This window comes from Emydura macquarii, unplaced genomic scaffold, assembly GCF_026122565.2.
Source record: "Emydura macquarii macquarii isolate MOO-44397 ecotype Brisbane River unplaced genomic scaffold, CSIRO-AGI_Emac_v2 contig_1002, whole genome shotgun sequence".
Lineage (NCBI taxonomy): Eukaryota > Metazoa > Chordata > Testudines > Chelidae > Emydura > Emydura macquarii.
Window position 1 is genome coordinate 1,722,073 of NW_027131139.1, and position 23,074 is coordinate 1,745,146.

The 23,074-nt window shown below is 58.4% G+C and overlaps 1 protein-coding gene across 1 annotated transcript; it reads left to right on the forward strand.

Moving 5' to 3' along the window:
• Window positions 1-4,486: 4,486 nt before the first annotated feature.
• Window positions 4,487-15,402, forward strand: EPHX3 (epoxide hydrolase 3). The gene is made up of 7 exons (XM_067544626.1): window positions 4,487-6,561; window positions 7,916-8,001; window positions 8,636-8,811; window positions 9,590-9,718; window positions 10,105-10,208; window positions 12,682-12,830; window positions 13,621-15,402. Exons 1-7 carry the CDS (start codon window positions 6,316-6,318, stop codon window positions 13,835-13,837), a joined length of 1,107 nt encoding a protein of 368 aa, XP_067400727.1. The 5' UTR covers window positions 4,487-6,315; the 3' UTR covers window positions 13,838-15,402.
• The last annotated feature ends 7,672 nt before the right edge of the window (window positions 15,403-23,074 follow it).

Here is a 23,074-nt window from a genome sequence, read left to right on the forward strand (position 1 = left end):
TTTCCGTTTCTTGTTTGAAAATAATTTTATCACACCACAGGATGAACATGACCCATGAAAGAAAGAGGAACCAAATTATCCTGTCATACAAAAATGATTTTACTTCAGAACGGACCCTGGCTGTCTCTGTGGAGGAATTCAGTCACCATTAGCCAAGGCTTCTAGTTTAGTTTCATGAACAGTGTTTACACTACACAGTACTTTCATGTTAAGATCTATAATTTCATATTTCTGAATCTTTGAATTGTTTGAATGCTTGAATATTTCTTATACTGAACAGCTGCATGAATGTGTAGCTTGGGTTTTGTATGTGTTGTGTAGCAACAGTATGCAGTCATGTTGTAGCTGAGTTGGTCCCAGGATATTAGAGAGACAAGGCTGGTGAGGTGATATCTTTTCTTGGATCAGCTTCTGTTCATGAGAGAGACAAGCCTTCAAGCTACATGGAGCTCTTCCTCAGGTCTGGGAACCCCAACAGAAGTTGGTCCAATAAATGATATTACCTCATCCACTGGCTCTATCTTGTTTTTTTCCCATTTCATAAAAATAAAGTTTTTAAAAAGGATTCTGACTGCACTTTTTTGACCGAGTCCCAGAACGTCTGCCCCCAGGGATGCAGTGGCTTTGGGGAAGTTACAAAGTGGCAGGCCCTGAAGGGCTGAGCAGAGATCTATTGGAGGAAATGGCCTCCAAAGCTGGGATGCTCCTTTTCCCAGGGACAGAGTCACCACTGGTCCTTTCCCCAGTCCCAAAAAACCTTCTGACCAAGCCAGGTGCAAAGGGGCCAAATGGAATCACTGGCTGGACAATGGACAATGGAGTTCTGAGCTTCAGGGCTCCACCTACAGCAGCTGAGCCAGGGGCATACAGCTAGGCTCCATGGATGGGACCCCTCCCTGCCTCGGGCCATGTGCTCTGCCTTAGATCCCACCACCCAGCCCAGACACAGAAGCCCTGCTCCCCCAGGGGCTGCTCCCCCTCCTCCTGCCTGCGAACGGGGCGCTGCAGTGATCCATACCAGGCCTCCCGGTGCCCAAAGGGGGAGAAGCATTAACCCAGCCCCATGGAGGGCATGGGGCTCCCGCTGTTCTAGGGACACACAAGGGAATGTTCAGCGCAAGGGGACAGATACAAGGAGATCAGTTTTCATTCAGGGTGTGATTTGCCTGTTGAACTCCCTGCCACGCAGCGAGGTTGAGGCCGAGAATGTCACACCAGTCCCAGAGAGATGGGACATTTCTGTGGATAACGGGTACAGCCAGAGTTAACAGTTCCTGCTGCCAGTGTTTGGGAAGGAAGAAAACTATCTACTGTGGAGCTTATATGGGTTCATAGGGACAGGTTATCTGTCAGCTGGATCTGGGGCTAGATCCAGTCCAGCAGTCCCTGTGTTCTGATCTGTCCCCGCCAAGCCCTCTGCTCTCTCCTGCAGTACATCTAGGTCTGGGCTGTGGTGAATCCATGCTGCTGGAAACAGACAGACCCTGCAGTTCCCTCAGGTTCTCTGCCCATACTGCCTGGTGTTGCCCATCTATCTGCCTGCTGGGCCCTTGAGCTGAGAACACCACAGCTCAATTACCCAGGAAACAGGAACCTCCCCTCCTCTCCCTGAGACCTGCAAGACAGCGGCCTGCCTGGCCAGCTCTGGGACACTTGGTGGGTGGGACCCAGAGCCATCCTATCTCAGTGGAAGAGTCTGTCAGCTGCACCTGGCATACAGAAGGTGTGGTGATTTCCCGTCGTTGCTGCACTAGGAGGCACTGAGGGTACCCAACAGCCAACCCCAACCAGACTCCCTGATGGGACAGCCCATGCCTGACAGATGTGCAGGCAGCTCTCATCTCTCTCAGGGCTCAGTCTGCCCCTCCCAGCCTGAAGGGAGGGGATGGTCAGTCCTGTCATTATGCGAACAGAAATACACGAGATCTTTTTAGGGGACAAGGCAATATGCCACATTTATTATGAGAAAACACAATTCTGTTAATAGTCAATATCTAGTACCTACACACACAGACACACCAAACCTTCTGCAGTGCGTCAGGTATAGTGACCGGTCCTGATCGTTGCTGGAGAGCATCGCTTGAGTTCGTTGCTGGTATTCGCAGCTCGTGGTGGCTATCTGGCCCAGGAGATGAGGGTCTCTGTTGGGCATGCACGGATGCTCTTTGACGCTATGCAGAATGTACCCAAAGCTTTCCCATTTCACCCATTCTTTTATAGGTTTTAATCTTGATGCGAGTCTGAGTCCTGCTGTGTCACGCTGCCTCAGGGTTCCTGTAGGACCATTGATCACCAGTCAGTTGCAGACATGACTTGCATCTTCTCCTGATTATTCTCTGTTCTTTTCTTTCTAGTCCTCCTTGCTTTTTCAGGGATTTGTCTGCATTCGTCAGTCCTTTAGATGGTCCTTGCATTCCTCCATCAGGACAGGCTGGCGTTGGCCATCTCACACACACACCCTCCATTCACACATCTCCATGGAATTACACAGTGTACACCTAGAGGAAGTATCAGCAAGAATGCAGAATGGAGTGCATTATTCCAGATGGAGTTCCAAGTACAACATGGAGCCCGTGGGACATTAGTTACAATGTAATAGGACAAAGTATGAAGAAGTTTAGTTTTGATGTTAAAGAACAGATTCTCTAATGGCTACCATAAAAGAATGAGCTACTTAAAAGACAACCAGGAACGTTTCTATCCAGACAGTTTCTCTCAGTGCTAATAAAAGCCCAAGTGATTGAAACACTGGCAGGACAGCAAGTGACGTAAGCAGTGGCGGGACAAGCAGCAAGTGACGTGAGGACAACTTGGTCAGGGGCACCTGGTGCAGACACGGGAGCGGCTTGCTCAGCGCAGGAAGGAGAGCAGCTCTGCCCCGCCCCTCGCGCGAGGTGCACGGCGCGGTACAGTGAATGACGCACGCAGCCGGTGCGGGTTTACGAACGAGTGAGCGTGTCACGGAGCCTGTAAAACCCCGATTCCTTTGCAATGTAAATTCAACGCGCTGCATCCAGCGCTGCCCCAGGCCGGCGCCCGGGAGGGCAGCCCAGGCACGGGGCTGGCCCCAGCCAGCAGCCGAGCTGGGGCCGCGCAGAGCGCAGGGGTCCTGGCTGCCGGCCCCGCCCCGCCGCGAGACCCCGGAGCCGGGCTGGAGCCGGGAGGCCGCGCTGAGCCCGGGGCGCTGCACAGACTGAGCCCGGCCCCGCCCCGAGGGGCTGCTCTAGGACCACGCCCCCTCCCGCCTCCCTGCCTCGGGGCGGTCCGTGAGCGGCCATCGTGCCCCTCCCCCCTACTTTCCCGCTCCGGGGGCGGGGTTGAGCGCGCGGCTCCGCCCCACTCCCGTTCTCATTGGCTCCCAGCCCCCGGGAGCTCGAGCCCCACTGACCCCAGCCGGCTGGCCAATCATTGAGTGGGATGGGGGCGGGGCCTGCCCTGGAGCCGGAAGGGAGCGGACCGGGCTGGGAGTGCAGGTAGGTAGGTAGGTAAGGTAAGGTAAGGTTAGGTTAGGTTGTGAGGGCGGGGCGGGGATAGATTGGGAGCTGTGGCTGGGGGTCAGCTATGGCAGGCTGGGGGATGGAACTATAGCTGGGGGGGGGTGGGGTTATGGGGTGCAGGTTGGGGGGCTGGGGTTATGGGGCCAGGTTCAGTTTCTGGAGACATCGCTGACCTTTGAATTTCAAGGCTGCAGCTGGGACCCTGGTATCTGGGGAGGCTGCCCCCAGCCGCAGGCCTGCATCGCCTGTGATGGGGTGCTCCTGCATTGGAGGGCCCTTTCCCCCAGTTGCACCCACATCCTGCTATTGTCACCATAGCCTTGTTTGGGCTGCGCCTCTCCCGGCCCCTGGCTCAGATGGGCTGCAGGCAGCAAGCTGGGTGACCCCACTAGTGTGAGCACCCCACATCCCCTGGCAGTCTCCTGGCTGCTGCCCTGCCCTCTGGGGCATCTCGCGGAGAAGGGATGAGGTGATGGGATTGCCTGCCACTCGATGACCCCAGCTCTATGGCCTGTGACCCCCAACTGGATTCCATGGGCTGCCCCAGCCATATCTCATGGGCGTACGGGCACCATCTGTCTCAGGCCTGAGCCCTGACTGGGGTTGGGGCACGGTGCTCTGCAGAGCCAGCCACAGACTGGGCTTTCAGCCGAGGGGCCCTGTCCCCCAGCCGTCTGTGAGCTTGTGGGGTGCAGCCCCTGGTTGTGACCAGACAGACGTGGCACCAGGAGGTGACACTGTTGTGAACGGCACAGGTGGCAGGTGCGAGAGAGATCACCCCCTGCCCAGTGAAGATGGGGCTGGTGCTGTCCAGCGAGACAAACTCGTGCTGACCAGCGCTGTGCATGACACAGCATCGGGCCAGGACACCTGTGACCTGAGCAGAGGGGGGTGCAGCGATCAGGGCGGGTGGAATGAAGTCAGGAGTGGGTGCAGGAGATGAAGGAGTGTAGGGCAGGGCTTAGAGGGGGTGGGAGGGGCCTGGAACTGGAGTGTAGCTGGGACGTAATTGTGCAACATCTAGAAAGGGAGCTAGACGCAGAAGAAACTGGTCTGGCGCCGGGATTACACTGAACTGGAGCAGGGCTGAGGTGAGCCTGCAGGGGTGGCCAAGGGGAAGGGAGGCTGTGCTAGCTGAGAGGGACCCAGCAAAGGGGTTTATTGTGGAGGAAGGATGTGGTAGAGAGAAGCCCCTGGACAGAGAGGCTGAGCTCTTTGGGGTGGGGGGAGCCAATAGGAAAGGTGTGTGTGGGGCGGGTCCTACTCACTGGGGGATAGAGATGCCCGAGAAGAGCTGGATGCAGACAGACACCCATACTCCCTCCTCACCTCTTACACTAGACATTCAGATCCAGTTTAGCCTGGCTGAGTCAGTGTGTGAGCAGACAGCCGATAGCTGGCCAGGCTCTTTAACCTAACAGGCAAAGGCAGAAGAAATTCCAGCAGCGGGGAGCTGAAATGAGATATGGTCAGACTGGAAATAGGGCACAAATATTTAACAGGGAGGAGGATCAGCACTGGGACAACTCCCCCAGGGATGAGCTGGGTTCACCATCACTCAGAGGTGGATGTCTGGAGAGCCCCCGCCGCCCCTCAGCCAGCAGTTCTGGGTGGGGTCTGCAGCATGTGCTCTGCTGGAGATGAGACTAGGTGATAAAATCCCTTCAATCACTAGCACTGCACGTACTGACATAGTGAAATCTTTGTCACTGTTTAAAACTCGGAATGAACTTTCCAAACCTAGGGTCTGATCCAGGCACTGTCAGGAGGGACCTGGTTGTTTGCTGCTCCTTTGTGGGTCCCCTCAGATGTTCCACCTGCTCCAGGCTGGGAGTGAGGCAGGGCTCAGCTCTGCCAGTCCACGCCTGGTATGTGGACGTGTCTGACATGGTGCCCTGTGGCACAGAAGGTGCCAGCTCTGCTCTTGTCCATCACTCACCTAGCTTCTCCTGCTCTGGCAGAGACCTCCTAGTGCTCAGAGGGGCCCCGGGGCGGATTGCTGCCTTTGTGCCGCTCTGAGCAACTGGCTGGGGAGCCCTGGGCTCAGAGCACGGGTTGTGGCAGGAGCTGGTTCCCTGGGCTTGGGCTGGGCTGGCTTGTCGTGGTGAGGGCTAAGATGTTGGTGTCTGCAGATCCCAGCGTAGGTCGTAAGGTGCCAGTTTAAGTTGCAGGGGGAAGTTTAGTTCAGGTACCTCGTGTGTGATCTGTCTGGGCTGGTGTCACTACATCTTCCCTGCTGTGCTGTCCCCTTCACCCTGGGGTTGGAGAAACCCTGAGGGCTTCCCGCCAGTACCCCAGGAGCAGGGTGCAGCTGGTGTGACATCCGGGACAGTGTTTCCATTTCAGGTGAGAGCCCTCTGCCCCCAAACACCCAGCACAGAGGGTGCCATCCCCTGGGCAGCTGGAGGAATTTCTGTAGGACCGTGTCAGATTCCCCAAGGCTTTCCCTGCAGGGCGGGGAGAGGGGGGGTGTCCAGTTCAGCGTACTCCCTTGACCTGGGGCCTAAGGTTATCCCTTGCTTACAAGGCTGACATGTGGGTGCCCTCTAGGGCTGGAAGGGATGGAAGCAGGGCAGTCTGGGGGCCCTCTAGGGCTGTGGGGATGGAAGGGGGCAGGTGGGCTCGGAGACCAGAGCACAGTGTGCGTCGAGGACCCCCCACCCCAGGTGCTCGTGGGCCCTTTGAGTGCAGGAGGTGGGGTGCTCATTGCTAGTGAGCACGCCGTGGTGATGTGAGGAGAGGCCCAGGGGCTGCTGGCTCCCTAGCGTGACCCCTCCCTCCTTGGCCTGTTCCCCTTGCAGTCCTGGGGCCGGAGGAGATGGCGCTTTCCTTCGGTCGCCTGCTGCTGGTCCCCACCCGCCTGGTGCTGACGCTCTCCAAGCACCTGTACTGGCTGACCGTGCATAGTGCCTCCTACCTGGCAGGGGCTGTCTACTGCCTGTGGGTGCCGTGGCTGGTGCTGACCCAGGGGCCGTGGCAGGCCTTCCGCTGGAGGGTGCGGAAGACGCCACCACCATGCCTTACCGACACCTCCTATGGGGAACACCGCTACCTGCAGCTCAAGGTGCTACGGGACGTGGGTGGGGGGGAATGGGTGGGACGGTGGGGCTGGGTCAATCCATGGACAGGGCCTCCTGCAGCTGGGGGGGCAGTGGCCTGCAGGGACCAGTCTTCGAGCTGCAGCTCTTACCCTCTGTGTTGGTTCTTGGGGTGCCCAGGACTGAGTCGCCTTGTAACTCCATGGCCTCCAGGGAGAGAAAGTCTTAGTTGTGTTTAAGTGGGCGTCAGCTCCCTGACACCTCCAGCCTGTTAGCCTTCAAACAGCCCTTACGTTGCCTTGGAGGTTAATAATAGGTGCACCCCGGCCCCTGAGCCCCTTTGAAGCGCTTCCCTGTGGTGCTCAGCCCCTTGTCCGCTGAACGCTGACCGACCTGCACCCACCAGCTGGGCTGGTTCAGCGTCGGGTCTGACACCACAGCACCGAGAGCGAGTGAAAACAATCGTAAGTTTAGTCTCGAAGAGAAGAGCTAACGAGTGAGGACAATGGAAAGGGGAACTTAACTTGTGCGTTGATAGACATGTGAGCCCGTCCAGCTCACCCCAAATACCTTTGGTGGCGTTTCTAACCAAGGCCGGCTGGGACCTCGTTTTCACACGTAAATGTGCTGCCCCTTTACATCCTCAGTGCTGGACAAAGGGGCGTCCCGTGCCTTCTGCTTGTATTCCCAACGCTCACTGTTTGCACGTGTCTAGGTGAACCCGCAGGGCTTGGTATTTCCTCTCTGCTGCTGTCTTGTTGACTCCCTGTGTAAAGGGGGCTTCCCTTGGGTTGGCTCACAATGCTTGTTCTCCCTGGCTGACAGAGCAATCAGTGAATCTCCGTCCGTTGTCTGACCCAAACCTGTCTGTCAGCTCTGCCTTTGACACCGAAGTTAAACCACGTTCTCAGTACATGTAGACAACTCCTTCAATATCATCCGTGCCCACCTCTTGCAATGAGTCTGAGAAGCCGGGTGACGTCAGCTTTCATTAGAGACCGCCATGACATCATTTCTGGATAAATGCCATGAAAGCAGTGTGCTTGGTGTAGTGAGTTTGTCAGGCCTGTTGGACTCCTTTGCCAGTTGGTATCAGTGGGGCTCTGTCACACCCCCACTCCCAAGGAGTGGGGTCCCAGCCTCCTGCCCAGCTGTCCCCCATAGCTCCTGCAGATGTGAGGCTGTGGCTCAGGGCAAGTTGGGGCAGGTGCTGCAGGCAAAGCCTGTGCCTGGGATGGGACGAACCAGAGGGACATGAGCTGCCAAGTCCAGCAGCCCCTGGCTCAGGGGAGGCGCTGGAGGGGCTGCCCTCGTCCTGCCGTGCTGCCCCTGACCCCTTGGTGTCTGGGTGTGAACGTTCCCCTCTCCCCATCCCTGCAGGGCTCAGGGCTGCGTTTGCACTATGTCACAGCTGGCCAGGAGGGGGCGCCACTTATGCTGTGTCTGCATGGATTCCCCCAGAACTGGTAGGTCTCTCTGGCTCCTGAGGGGGAAGGGGGGGGACCTGCTTCCCCAGGCCTGTGAGGGGGTGCACAGGGATTCCTCCTCCACAATGATGTTTGGTTCTAGGATTATCCCTCGTGTTTATTACAGCCGTGTCTAAGGCCCAGCCTAGGCCAGGGCCCCATCGTGCTAGGTGCTGCACCAACAAGCAACCGTCAGTCATTGCCCGAGGAGCTGGCAGCGTGACGGAGGCAGGGCAGGTGAATGGGCAGAACACACCAGCGGACACTGGTTCAGAGGTCTGCCTGGAAGGAGGGGAGCATCCACAGGGACCCTGAATTCTCTCCCCAAATAGTTGGGCCATGGAGGGGGTTAAAACATCATCTGGGTGGTGCCACTGACCAGCTGCGTGTTCCTCCTGTGACAGGTGTGGCGGGCAAGGCTGGGCGTGGGGTGAGCTCAGGGTCACAGCTCGGCCTCTGGCGCTCAGCCACGTCTCTGGGCAGCGCCCTGGCCAGGCAGCTATGGAGGCGATGGCAGGGCTAGGGAGCAGCGTGTAGGAATGGCCCCGCAATTTAGCTGGTGAGGACTCTCCCCCCCGACCCCCTGACTAGGCAAGGTATCCCCTGGCCCTGAGTGGGCTTTGTGCCTTGGCAGGTTTGCCTGGCGCTACCAGCTGCAGGAGTTCAAGAGGCAGTTCCGGGTGGTGGCGCTGGACCTGCGGGGCTACGGGGGCTCAGACGCCCCGCACGGGAAGCAGCACTACGAGATCGAGGCCCTGCTGGAGGACGTGCAGGGCGTTATCCAGGCGCTGGGCACCAAGGATCAGATGGGTGAGGAGTGGTGGCGGGGGACGTGTGTGAATGGAGGCCTCCCCCTCTGGGCTTCAGCTGGGGAGGGTACGAGCTAGGAGGGAGCTGGCCCCTCTGCTGGCAGGGAGAAACCTCCCTGCTCCGGCCTTCCCAGGCAGAGAAGGGCCTTTCCTTAATACCCAGCTGTGCCCCCTTGATCCTGTTCCCCCTGACGCCGTCCCAGATAGATCCCCCTTTGGAAGACTTGTGGGAGTGCCCACCTGAGCCTCGCCCAGAAGAGGCAGAGGGGTTCTCCCCCAACCCCCCCAGTGGCGACCCCAGAGCACCAGCACAGTTGGCTGTGGTGCTGTGAACCCTGAGATATGCCCCCCACTCAAGCCTTAGCATCTCTCTGGTTGGGCGCCACGTAGCAGCCAGTGGGCAGAGCGTGGCTGCTGTGTGGCAGTGCAGCCGTGCTCTGCTGAGTTGGGCTGTCTCGGGGTGAGAACTCGAGCGATGGGCAGGCGTCTGCAGCGGAGACGGACCCTCAATGTCCTGTTCCACCTGCTCCCTCGCTTGGTGTCTGTCTGGGCTGTCCCAATCTCTGGCTATTGCCCAAACTGGGGAGCAGGGAGACAGTGGAGGGGGGCATCTGTGTGGCAGGGTGAAATAGGGCATCCCTGTGGGAGAGGTGGGCATGCCCTTGGCAGGGTGGGGGGTGGCCTGACGTGGGAAGTCCAGGTGTGTCCAGCTTCACTCTGCTGTCAGCCCCTTTCTGCCCTGACGGTCGGTCTGTCTGTCTGTCTGTCTCTGCTGCCAGGCTTTACCAGGTGCATCCTGGTGGGACACGACTGGGGTGGCGTCATCGCCTGGGAGTTTGCCATGAATCACCCCGACATGGTGGAGAAGCTGATTGTCATGAACACCGTCCCCCTGTCTGTGTTTCAAGGTGATGCCCGGACCCGCAGGGCTACTGGGGGCTCCCTGCGGGTGGCCGGCTGTGGCAGGTCCAGGGTGGAGGTGGCTGGTTCTTGCAGCACGGGCAGCTCCACACCTGCCAGCAGCACAGAGGTCCCGACCGGCTGGCTGTGGCATTGCTTGGGCTGGAAAGGTGAGAGCCGCGCCCAACCCCACAAGGGCTGCAGGCTCTCCGAGCGCCAGGCCAGCTGCCAGCAAGCCCTGATATGGTGTCACAGGCAGGTGCTGTGAGCTAGGGAGATCAGGGGCGGGGGCTGGCTTTCGCTCCTGCCTCTGGTGGGAGCTCCCAGGGCATGTGGGTAGGAGGCCTTCCGGCCTCAGCACATCAGTGTCTGCCTTTCTCCCCACCCGCTGCAGAGTACATAGTCCACCACCCCGTTCAGCTGCTGCGCTCCAGCTACGTTTTCATGTTCCAGCTGCAGAGGCTGCCTGAGCTGCTCTTGTCTTTGGGTGACTTCCAGGTGAGAGGGGGTGGGGTGGGGAGTGGGCAGGGACCTGGCAGCCTTGGCTCACCTTAGCTAGAATGTGAAATGTGCTCATTCACAGAACTGTCTCTTTGCTCTCCCCCAGAGCCCAGGCTGCAGCCACCTCTGGGGTGGGGTCTGGCGCCTGGTAACCACCCATTGTGCAGCATGTTAGGACTGGAGGTGAGGGACACCATGTGGAGCTTCAGGGAGGGCAGGATGGAATGGCCTCAGTGGGAGTTTAACGCTGACTCAGGAAAGCTGCTGCAGGATCTTTAATGGCTGCGGACGGTAACAGCTCTGCCGTGCAGCTCCTTCATTGCCCCCTACAGCCCTGCTGGGGTATTGGCAGCAGCACTGACTCCGGAGGGCCCCTTCTCTCTTACCAGCGCCACTGGGGTGGGCACTGAGTGCTGGGGGAGAAAACCTGCCTACTGAATGGTGCCTCACAATGTGTCCTGCGCTCCGATGAGGGGTAAAACAGATGACCTAGCCACTCACGCTTGTTAAAGATCCTGGGTGCTTTTAGCAAAGGTGCTGGCCTGGCTGAATTCTGGGATTATACCCACCCAGGGAATTCAAGTCTGTCTCCTACACGCTTCCTTTTGGATGCATCAATGGAGCTCCCTCTCTTCCTGTCCCAGCAGCTGTGTTCCACCCCAGCAGTGGCTGCATGTCATCGCTGGGTGGGAATCTAATCTACCATCTTGTGTAGGTATTAACCTTGGCCCGGTGAGTCAGAGGGACAGTGGCTGCCTTGTAAATGAGAAGCCCCAATGTTAATTCAGGAACGTCCCATTCCTAATGGCTGCAGTGATAAACTGCTGGGTAATCACCATGTGCAGGGGACAGAGATTAAGCCGAAGGGACTTGGTGTAACTAGGAGGGGCCGGAGATAAACAGTAGAATTGATACTGGACAAAGGTAGCTCCTACGGCAGGGCTGGGAGGGTGGAACTAGCCAGCCCCACATCAGATGGGGGAGAAGCTAGGAACCGGCAGTGCTGCTAGGGACCACGAGATGGGGGGGTGGGTGCCCACTGAGCATGGGGGGAGCTCAAGTGTCAATTAATTAGGCTATTATCAGCTGCCAAACAAAGCACTGAGGTGAAGGGGGGAGCAATAGACATAGCCCGTGGCCCTGTCCCAGGAGGGTCATGTTGTGGGGTGAAGGGCGGCTGGGATAAAAGCTACAGTCTGTTTTTGGAGCATTAATTACCAGGCCTGGGACAGCTGCAGGAGCAGTTACACAGCAATCCAATAAACTGGTTCGAAGGGAGGCTTAGCTTTATACTGAAGGACCCCTGGCCCTTAAGTGCTTTGTTCTGGCTGCCTGGAGCCAGACTTCAGGAGGAAGGTGGGAAATTCACACCTAGCAAAGGAAGTAATTAGCTGGTGGAACTCCCCGCCACAGGAAGTCACTGAGGCCTGAACTTAGTGAGGTTCAAACGGGAATTGGATGTTTCTCTGGGGAACGAGAATAGCCAGAGAAAGCAGCATGTCGGTCAGGAGATGAAGTACGTCGCTGACTGTCAGAGACTGGGAGGACCTTGCGGGATCAGTGGTGGGTTCTTACCCCTTCCCCTCCAGCATCTGGTACTAGCCCCTGTCAGAGATGGGAGCCTGGGCTAGAAGGGATGTGGAGCTGATCCAGGCGGGTGATGCCCAAGTTGTTCCTCGGGTCTGTGTGTATGTCCTGCCCATCCCTGACCTGGAGGCAGGACGCTCAGCAGTGTGACCCACTCTCTCTACATTCCCCAGGGCCAGGCACCAGGCACCACTTTCTTTTTGCTTGCTAATGAAACATTTCTTAGGGTTTTGGATAGTTCAGGGACTGTCCCCTGGGATTCAGGATGCTTGTGAGACTCTGTCATGGGGAGGAGGGGGCTCGGCCCTCTCTACAGGTGCTTCTATTCCCCTCTTCCCCCTCCCCTGCCACGCAGCCCTTGCTTGATCAAAGCCACGTGGAGGGGGGGCGCTAGAGAAGTAGCAAGTGCCTGTGAGGGGCCCGCTCTGGGGTAGAGAAGACCAAATAGGTCAGTTTCCTCCCTAGTGCAGCTCTGTGGAGGCTGCCGACTCCATGCTAAGCCTGCAGGCCAGGAAGAACGGGGCGGGGGGGTAATGCTGGGGAGCACCCCACCTATCCCAGTAGCCAGGCAGGGTCATCTCTGTGGATGCGGGGAGCATCCATGTGCCAGGCCCTGGAAGCCAGGTGGAAATCTGCTGCCAGGTGGAAATCTGCACCACATCCCAGTCTAGCTGGCTCTGGATGGCGCTAAGATTTGGGGTGTGACAGGCTGTTTGCCCTTCGGTTTGCCGGGCTCTGGATCTGAGTCATCCCTGCAGGGGGATTAGGCTGACTGGCTCTGGATTTGGGGCGTGATGGTGTGTCTGCTGGGATCCCTCCCCCTGGCTCACCAGGCCCCAGAGCTGAACCCTCCCTGACCCCGGCTTTGTCTGTCCTGAGGCAGCTCTTGAAGCAGTTTTTGGTGAGCAGGAAGGCAGGAATCCAGAACTCTGAACGGCGCCTGACGGCACAGGAGCTCGAGGCCTACTTGTTTAGCTTCTCCAGGCCCGGCGTGCTAACACCAGCCCTCAATTACTACAGGAACGTGTTCAGGTGGGGATCGATCCTGGGGAGCACACGGGTCCCTTCCCCACATTCGAGAGCCGGTGCTAGGGAGATGAGATGGGTTGGGGTGCATGTGCTGGGCTGAGAGGATCCAGGAGGGGATGTTGGCGGGTAGAAATGGCTGCTGCAGCCCCACCAGCCATCCACGCAGCCTGTAGGGAAGGGATGGGGCCTGCACAGGGCTACAGGATCCCATTCCACCTGGTAGCCTGGGCCTGCTGCTTCCTGACACAGCCAAGGGCCGGGGGATCTTTTCCCAGGGGGACCCTGAGAGCTGCTGCCCCTTTCTGATCCTAGCACCAAATCTGGGGTGCAGTGGCCCCTGGCAGAGTCCAGCGCAGCCGGGGATAACTGTTGGGCACTGCCAGATCTGTGGGTGGCAGGACAGGACCCCCGGGCACCAGCTCAGCTCAGGATTGTTTTCATCCTGCATTTCGCTCTTGCTGGTGTAGCAGGTCTAACTCCCATGACATTCTGGGAAGGCAGGTGCAGCCAGGCAGCTGCCCACAGGGGCTGTCCCACCCCCTTCAGGACTAAGGTAACCTGAACGCCCCTCCCCCCCCATTCTCCTGTCTCCACCCATCATCTCTGCGCTGCATGTGGTCAGCACCGAGTGAGGGTGCCAGGAGCTGCAGTGCTGGGTTGGATGGGCGCGGCACAGCCCACGGTTTTCCCCATTGGCTGCCATCGTGCCCCGGTGCCCCTGTGCTGTGAGGAGGCTCTGTGCCCAGTGCCTTTGGCAAGCAGTCACCTCTCTCTCTCTCCCTCCCTGCAACAGGAGCCCCATGCAGCGCAAGGACATGCTAGTGCCCACATTGGTGATCTGGGGGGAGAAGGACGTGTTCCTGGAGGCCGGGATGATCCCCATCCTGGAGCAGTACGTGCGCAAGCGCTGCCGCGTGGGGCGCATCCCTGAGGCCAGCCACTTTGTCAATGAGGACCAGCCCCACAAAGTCAATCAGCTGATCTGGAGCTTCCTACAGGAGAGCGACTGAGCAGGGGCTGGTGCCATGCCTGGGCCCCGTTTAGTGCCTTGGGTGTGGCGCAGCAGGGACCTGATCCTGGCAAACCAACACCAGGACTCTCCACAAGGCCATGCCCCACCTTAGCTCATATCCCCGCACCAACTGGTCTTGTGCCTGATATATCGCCCCACAGCAGCAGGACTTCACCCCTCCAGAGAGGAGCCATGATTTCACAGGCCTATCGGGGTTCATGAGAGTGGGGTGCCTCTTTCACAGACCAGGGTGGGGGCTGTAGTTGACAGGAGACACTGCCCAGCCATTCCCCTCCATTTCCATTCCTAGCATCAGGACTGGGCTTTCTGGGCTTGGCCGGAGTGGATCCCTGCTCCTGCAGAGTGTAGGCCCATTGCCAGCAGCAGGGGAAGCTGCTGGGTGGGGGAAGGCTGCAAGTTTGGGCTCCTTGGAGTGAATGTGACCTGTAAAATGGCAGCATTGGAGACCCAAGAAGTGCAGAGTAGAGCACGCCTCAAACATGGCCCTTGAATCACCTTAACTCTGCCCCATGGTGATTCCTGGTGAGAAGCAGGATCTCAGCCACCTTCTCCAGCCAGGAGTTTCTCTCAGTCAGTGCCTTAGCACCTTAGGCCTTACTCTCCTAGGCGCTACGGATGATGATCTGTTGTGCCCAGAAGAGGATCTGGCTGTGGGTGTCTCTAGGGGCAGAGTGAAGGTGATTTGGGAGGCCTGGTTTGGGGAAGCATAATGAGAATAATGAATTTCCTGGGATCTAACCACTTGGTTTTTAGCTCAGTCGTTCCTGGCAGGTGGGTGCGCCTGGAGCTGGGGGTTCACTGCAATGGTGTCATTGGGGGGGCTTTGTGCTGACTTTGCTAGAAAGGATGGCTGGGGCAAGCACTATTTTCTGCTGTGGATTTCCCATTTACTGTTCCCTGTAATGACTCCATGTGCCCTGCTGCTGGAGCTCAGGGGATTCCAGGGCTGTGTCCCCTGCTGCCATTGCTGCTCCACCATCCTGGGGCCTGAATGCCCCGGAGATGGGCACCTTAATGCCTTTACCGTTAACCCATTTGCAGAAGGGAGATGGCTTCTGCATAGAGAGTGCTGCCTTGTGTTCCCGGTGCTCTGAATGTATTTAATAAATGACATTTGGAACAGAAACCTCCTGGTGTTGGGGCCATTCGTGAGCAGGCAGGTGTGGCCGGCCTTGGCCAAGGGCTCTGCATGGCGGGAAGCCTCCCAGGGCTAGTGTACAGGGGGAGTTAGGGCTGCCCCAAATGTGCCTGTGTGGGGCTGTATCTGCCCCTCACCCCAGACTGCTCCTGCTTGCAGGGGGGCTGCAGTTCCTAGTGGGGATTGCCGGCTGCAGGTGGAGGATCTGGTAAATGGGGAAATTCCCCCTGGGAGGGGGGAGGGAGGCAGGGGGCTGCCTCTGGGAGCTAGGATGGGCCGGGCCAGTAGTGGGCAGCAGCCCAGCTTACAGCTGCTGACTGTGGGCAGTGGTAAAGCTGTGTGCGATCTCGCCAGTGTGGCTCTGGGGGCAGGACACCTCTTGGCTGCCCCACTGGCTCGCTCGTGTCCTAGCCTCACCCCGCTGGGCTGTCCTCTCCCAGCTGTGCCTGGAGCACTGCCAGTCCCACCGCGCACACGGGACCTGGGGCTCAGAGAGGTTAGGGCCAAAGCCCTTCCCCACAAAGGGGTTGAGATGTCTGACTGCCCCAGACCCCCTCCTTGGGCAGGCCTGCAGCGCCTTCTCTCAGACCCTTTTTCACTAGCCGGGACGGTCCGATCTGTGTCTCTGCTGCCGCGCGGGTTGGGGACAGCCGGGGGGAGCTGGCTCTGGTGCGCCCAAAGCAGCTGGGCTGTTTACTGGTGCACGCTGTGCTAGAGTCCACCTGCTCCCGGGTGGACGTGGGGCCCAGCCCCACACAGAGCCCTACGCTAGCCTGGCCTTGGGAGCAGTGTGCTCAGTGCCGCCCCCTGGTGGAGGGACATGTGGCGAGGCTGTCCCCTCCTCAGGGGTAAATAGAGCTGGGGGAGGAATTCAGGTGTGTGTGTTGGGGGGGGAGATGAGAGGCCCCCTCACAATCCATCTCCCCGTTCCCCCATCAGCCAGCGCTGAGGTGGGGCCCAGTTCACAAGCAGGAGGTGGGCGGAGTTGAGCCACCCATGAGGAATCAGCTTCTGCAGCTGGGCTGTGTGGGGAACCTAGGGTAGAGCATGGCACTGGAGCCGGCAGGGGGCAGCTTCGTGCCCCAGGCTGGGCTGTTCTGGGTGGCACCTTCAGCTGTCTCAGGATTCTGCTGTGATTCCGTCTGCCCCCTCTCCCCGCAGCTAGGCCATTCTTCAGGGTTAGAAGAGGCCTGGCGGTGACTCCGTGGCTCCTGGCACATGGAGGGGCTGTGACACTGGGCCCGCGGCTGCAGGGAAACGGGAGAGTCCCAGCCCACGTGAAATAGATCTGGGCTTTTCCCTCCAACAAGGAGCAGTTCTCGCTCGCTGAGGCGCACTCAACACACGCTGTCAGTCAGCTGCAGGCTCTGCTCACCTTCCTTGGCCCAAAACCTTCACTCTGCTGATGAAGCTCCTTGCTGGAACAGCAGCTCATCCCTCTAGTGCCTGGTCTGCCGGGGGGCCAGTCCCAACAGATGATGGAAGCCCTCTGTGCAGCCAGCCCAGCTCAACCCCTGGTGTAGACAGGCTCAGCTGCCCTTTACCCTGCGTGGAATGAAGCTGTTCCTCTCCGCCGACACCCTAGGATCTGCAGTGTGGCAGTTATTGGGAGGGTTGCCATCAACAGCTGGCAGGGGGGCAAACCCCCCATGCATTCAAAGGCTGCACGGGACTCAGCGCGGCCACTTAGGCACAGAGTCAGCCGCCCTGGGACTTGGTTACGTGCTGAGATGCAATTAGGAATTCAGGTGCAGAGCGGATGCAGAGTTTGGGGTTTGTGAGCAGTCAGGGCCACTGGCACCCCAGGCAGTGCTGGGGTCCTGCACTGGCCCATGGGGTGGTCCTCATGCTGGAATTTGTGGCTTGCACTGGGGGGTTGAGTGGAGACAGGCACCCAGATGCCTAGAATGCAGCTGCCATGCACGTGCCCAGAGGCAGAAATTTAGGGGCCAAGGGAAGTTAGGCACCTGCAATCTTCAGTAGCAGCCAAGCAGCAGCTTTGTGGATTGTAGGGGTACTTAAAACGGGGGTTTAGGCACCTAAGTCCCTTGGTGGATCTGGCTCTGTGTGCCTCAGTTCCCCCTCTGTCCAAAGAGACTAACAGCTCTGCCCTGCCTCCCAGCTTGTGTGAGGATACATATAGTAATGACTAGGAGGTGCCCAGCCTGGGATGGGTCTGGATGAGAGGCTGATGGCTGGAAAGGCAGCCCCTGCACCGGATTGGCACAGGCTCCCACGGACCCTCCTGTTAGAACACGTCCTAGTGTGGCTCTTCAGGACCTATGCTCTGAGTGCTGGTTAACGAGGGACGACGGCAGATCTTTGCGCTCTCTCTCAGAGGAAGAATCTGCCGCACTTTTGGAGGAAAATAGCTCCCAGTGTAGGGATAAGGTCCATGATGCGTCTTTCAGGCTTCTCTCAGGGGAATGTTATCCCTGGTCTAGTTAACAGACGTAAACGGGTCTAAAAATCAAACGTGGTTTCGATTAATGTATTTGGTCTTCCCAGTTTTCTCTTAGAGCGCGTGTGAATGACAGCGCTGCACTGGTTTAATTTAAGATGTGACTTCAGCCGGTTCAGTTAAAGGCGAGAGGCCATGCAGATGCTCTTCTTTCAGTTTAAACCAAAATAACCACACTTACGCTGCAGCAAGAGTGTACAGGGATTTGAACTGGCTAAGAACGGCCATAAAGGGTCAGACTAATAGTCCAGCTAGGCTAGTGTCCTGTCTTCCGACAGTGGCCAATGCCAGGTGCTTCAGAGGGAATGGACAGAACAGGTCATCATCATGCGATCCATCCCCTGTCACCCATTCCCAGCTTCTGGAAAACTGAGGCAAGGAACAGTTCAGAGCATGGTTTTGCATCCCTGCCCATCCTGGCTTACAGCCATTGATAGACCGATCCTCCAGGAACCTGGCTAGTTCTTTTTTTTAACCTTGTTTGACTTTATTGGTTTAAAAGAACACATTGACATAAACAGATGCAAGTCTCTTGTTTAGAAAAGGTCACATACGCTTTGCACCTGTGCAGACCATACACGGGTTCTGTGATCATTAAAGGCTTGTGACTGTTGAAACAGGTTTCGAACCAGTATAACTGTTTCGGTTAAGGGGTGTGATTATTTTTTAAACTGAACTAGTTATACCAGCACAACTCCAAGTGCAGATGAATTTTGTACCAATAGGAAGATGCCTTATACTGGTATGCCTTACTCCCCTTCCCTTACTGGAGTAACAATAAGCACCAGTATACTGATAACTGCACCCACTGAGGGGTTGTACCCCTTTAACTATATCAGTTAATACATCTGATCGATCTATCTATATAGTTAAACTGATATACTGATATATCTTATATATATATATATCAGTATAGCTATATATAGTTGGGGTTGGTCCTGCTTTGAGCAGGGAGTTGGACTAGATACCTCCTGAGATCCCTTCCAACCCTAATATTCTATGATCAGAATAGTTAAAGTGGTACAACTTATGTGTGTAGACAAACCCTTGTAGTACGCTGTCCTCTGAAGAGAGATTATTTTACCTCCTATATTTGGCACTGGTGCGACTGGAATCCAGGGTCCACTTCTGGTGTCCACAATTCAAGAAGGATGTTGCTAAATTGGAGAGGGTTCAGAGAAGGGCCCAGAGGATCATTAAAGGGTTAGTGACTGAATGCTTTGAGTCTGTTTAGCTTAACAAAGAGAAGGCTAAGGAGAGACTTGATTGCAGTCTACAAATATCTACAGGAAGACCAAATATTTAAGAATGGGCTCTTCATGCTAGCAGAGAAAGGTTTAACTGCTCCACTGAAAGAGGATGCTCTAGAAATTCAGACTGGAAATAAAGTGTATCTTTTTAACAGTGAGTAATTAAGCACTGGAATAACTTACCACGGGTCATGCTGGATTCTCCATCACCGACCATTTGAATAGTGGCTGTTTTTCTAAAAGCTCTGCGCTAGGAATGATCTGGGGGCAGTTCTCTGGCCTGTGTTTACAAGAGGTCAGGCTAGATGATCACAGTGCTCCCTTCCAGCCTTGCAATCCGTGGACAGACAGGCCCGACCTCTGCACCTGTTCTGTTCTTTGTGGTCATTCCTGGGACACGGGGGCAGCAATTCCCCACAGCAGCATAGTGCCTGTTTTAAAGATGGGGCGACATTTGCTCCTTCCAATCTCCTGCAGGACCAGTAAATTTTAATGCAGTGGCAGCTGGTGGGGGCAGCTGAGCCCGGATCTGTCACAAGCCTCAGCCTGGCCCACAGACTCTCTACTCTGGGATGAATCCACTGGGCCCAGCCCCTGCTCTCCTAAGGGCACCTCATCCCTGGTGCCTTGAGGGCAAAGGGCTCTCGCACCTGCATGGAGAAACCCAGCCCTTCTCTCCCTTAGCTGCTCCCTTCCCTGGGAGCCAGAGGAGAGGGCGGTGGGCTGGGGGCCGTAGTTAACAGCAGAAGAGAAGGGGGCAGTGGGCCGGGTCAGGGCATGGAAAAGGAGCAAGGCAGAGGAGGAATGGGGCAGTCAGCTAAGGCAGGCAGACGCCTAGCAGCAGCTTCTATGGGGAGTAGAGCTGGGGTCAGCTCTGACCTGAACATGCTTCCCCACAGGCTGTGGGGGTAGAGACCCATCCCCTACCTCTTCCCCAGCCTCCCCCCAGGGCAGGGGCTCCAGCAAGATGGCAGGTGGCTTTCCTCGGGGAAAAACAGCACCTGCCTGCCCACAGACACCGACTCCCACCCCTCAGGGCAGCTGCTGCCTGCAGAACCTGGCCCAGCCAGCAGCACCACACCCCTCTGGGGACAGCCTGGTGAGCAGACGCAGCAGGAGGATACAGGGCCCTCCTGCCCCCCACAATTCCCCCTTCATGCAGGAGCCCTGAACACTGCCCCCAAGGGCCACGTTCAATGGGGCTGAGCCCAGGCAGGCCCCAGGGCTCCAGCTACCAGGCCAGCCACGCCACGCTGGAGTAGTGCATGCTGGGAGCTCTGCAATAGGGGCTGGGGACAGGGCTTCGGCCGCCCCGATGCTGGGGAGAGGGAAGAGGGGGACAGGTGGGTCTGAGCTGGGCACTGCACAGCCAAGGGGAGAGGAGAGGAGCCACGCTTGCCTGGGCTGAGATGTGGCTGTGCTAACCCCTCCCCCCCCCCCCACCGCCTTCACCCCTCACGGACAGTCCATGGCCCAGGGCGGAGCCTGCATGGCTGGGCCTGGCACCCGGGGGGTCACTCTCTGGCTGGGCATGTGGCAGGGGCAGTCGAGCTGCAGCCTGGGCGGGGCGGGGGGGTAGTGCACAGATTAGATGCCCCCTCCCAGTATCCAGGAGCCTGCTTCAATGGGGGGGAGGGGCCCTGTGGACAGAGGACCCATCTCAGCACCGGGTCAGGACAGCTTTCAGCCAGGGGCCCAGCCCACGGTTTCCAGCAGACGGGCCGCACAGTCGCATCGTGCTCCCGCCCCAGGCCGGGCAGCGCGGCAGCCGGTGATTCACCTGTCCTGGGCGGGGCGGCAGGTGGCCCATCCAAGGAGGGAACCTGCCAGGGGCAAGCTCTGGCACCAGCCCGTGTGGCAGTCTAGCCAGAGACTCAAGGGGCTGCACGGGGCCGTTGCCTGGCAAGGGCACCGCACACGACCCATGCAGCACTTCCTGGTGCCATTGGCAGGAAGCGGTGAGTGTGGGGCCACCCAGGCTGACCCCACTCGGTCAGTCGCTGCCCTCACTCCCCCCAAGTGCCAGCCCTTTCTGCCTGGAGCCCAACCCCAGGTGAGGAGGCAGAGCTGGCTTTGCAGAGACTCTACTGGGAACCAACACGAGGGGCCCCAGCCTAACAGCTGCCCGGGCCCTGCGGCCCAGTTCCCAGGGCTTGGCCCCATTCGGTTCCAACAGCCCCAACAAAAGGGCTCCTCACCCTGCCCTGGAATGAGGATTCCCAGCCAGACCCCTCCCTCGTCGCCTGCCTTACCCCTCGGGGCAGCCCCCATCACCCAGAGCTCACACCACGGAGCCAGAGGCAGGAAGAAAATGGAAGGTGATTCCCAGAGAAGGGCTCTACTGGGCTCAGAGACAGCAGGGTCTAGTGCATTGACCCCCAAACCTTTCACAGGCGCCCCCCTCGCCACGTCCGTGCCCCCACGGGAGCTGGGCCAAAGTCAGGTCTGGAGGCTGAGAGCCAATGGGTTGGTGCGGCACCAGAAGCAGCAGCTGGGGTAGGGGCTAGGTGCAGAAGGGGGGGCTGAGGTCAGAGCTGGAACCGAGGCTGGGGTCTGTGACTGAGCCCAGGGACGGAGCTGCAGCAGAGCATAGCTGGGTGGCACTCCCTCCCTGGCCCACCACGCCCCCGCCAATGTTCCTCTGCACACCCCTAGGGGGGCGCACCCCACAGTTTGGGGACCTCTGGTCTAGTGGTTAGAGCAAGGGGGTGCTAGCCGTCAGGGCACCTAAGTTCTATCCCGAGCTCTGGGAGCCGGACGGGATCTAGTGGGTTACAGAAGGGGCTGCTAGGAGCCAGGATCCTGGGTTCTGTTCCCAGCTCAGGGAAAAGACTGGGGCCTGCGTGGGAGAGGATGCAGGACTGGCAGGTTCCACGCCCAGCTGGGCGGGTGCTCCCCTTCTGGCCTCGGTGCTTCCCGTTAGTGCGGGCTTTGCTAAGCTGTTTCCATTAGGAGGAGAAATTGAGGCTGAGTTCAGTATTTCTGCTGTACACTCCTCTTTATTTACAAAGAACGTTTGTAGAAATGAGGGACACTGGGGGGGGCCTTAGCCCCACATGAAGGGTGAGAGGGGAACCAGGGGAGCATATCTCAGTGCCAAATGTGGGGGCGGGGAGCTTATCTGGGAGAAGATTGGGACTGCACCCCCGTGACCCATGGGGGGTATCCTGGGTGTTACTGCAGCCATGAGGCCCCATGACCCCCCCCAAATCTCTGGGGAAGGGGCCAGGAGACCATCCACCCACAGCTCACCCCAAAGCCAGCCCAGCCCACGGCCTGGGAATTCAGTGCCTGTCGGAGTAATGAGATTTCACAGGCAGGGGAACGTCATTTTGTGGGAAACAGACTGACCCCTGGGACCGCCAAACACCCTCCCAGCACCTGGGGTGGTGGGTGGGGAGAGCTGTCACCCAGGGCAGTTGCAGCTCCAGTCCCCCTGGCCCCATGAAAACAGCCCTGGGCCAGCCAGAGCATCCCTGGAGAGAGCATGACCCAGGCTGCAGGTGCCAGGCCAACAGGGACCGGCCACTAGCCCTGGGCGCCTGCCCCCGTGGGGCTGGGGCCGAGGTGCCAGGGGATCTATCCCAGCAAGCCCTCTCCTCCCACCCCCGGTGCAGCTCCACCAGCGGCTCAGCTAGCATGGGGGAGCAGCCAGAGACACCCCACACAACCCCACCCACCATGGGACTTGCTGGGGACTCTTCTGCTGAAAAGGTGGGGTGGGTGGATCACAGTCCCCCTGCAATAGCCCCTGGGGTCCCTGGCCAGCTCACCGCCACTTCCCCCCACTGAAAGGGGCTTCAGGTGTTGCTCTGCCCCATGGGGCTGCAGCTGGAGGCACCAATCCCAGCAGCAGGTTTCCACAGCTGCAGAGCAGGACAAGGTGCAAACTCAGATCTTCACCCATCAAACGGGGAGGCGGCCACACCTGGGCTCCATGGCAGGGCAAAGCCGCCTCACTCTTTCCCCCACCAGCCATTCCCTCCAGACCCACTTGGAGCGCGCTGATCAGCTCCCAGCCCAGAGACAATGGCGCCCCCGCACTCCTGGTTCCAACAAGCCGGCGCTGCACTGCTGGGCAGCTCCTGTGCAGAGGGGTGGGGTGGGAGCAAGTTTAGTCAGTGCCAACCCCACCACACCCCACCTGCTGCCCGACGCCTCCCAGCCCTTGAGGGGCTAGATGCACAGCAGCTGGGGCGGCTTTGGAGAGGGAGGTAAGATGCTGTGAGGCCTGGGCTCTGTTCTCCTGGGGAAGCTAGCCAGGGTGCCAGGAGGAGGTCTGGGCCCCGCTAGCAGGAAGCTGGTCTGTCAGGGGTGTGGTGCGCCAGGGAGATTCCACCGTGACAGCTGCAGTCACCTTCTGTT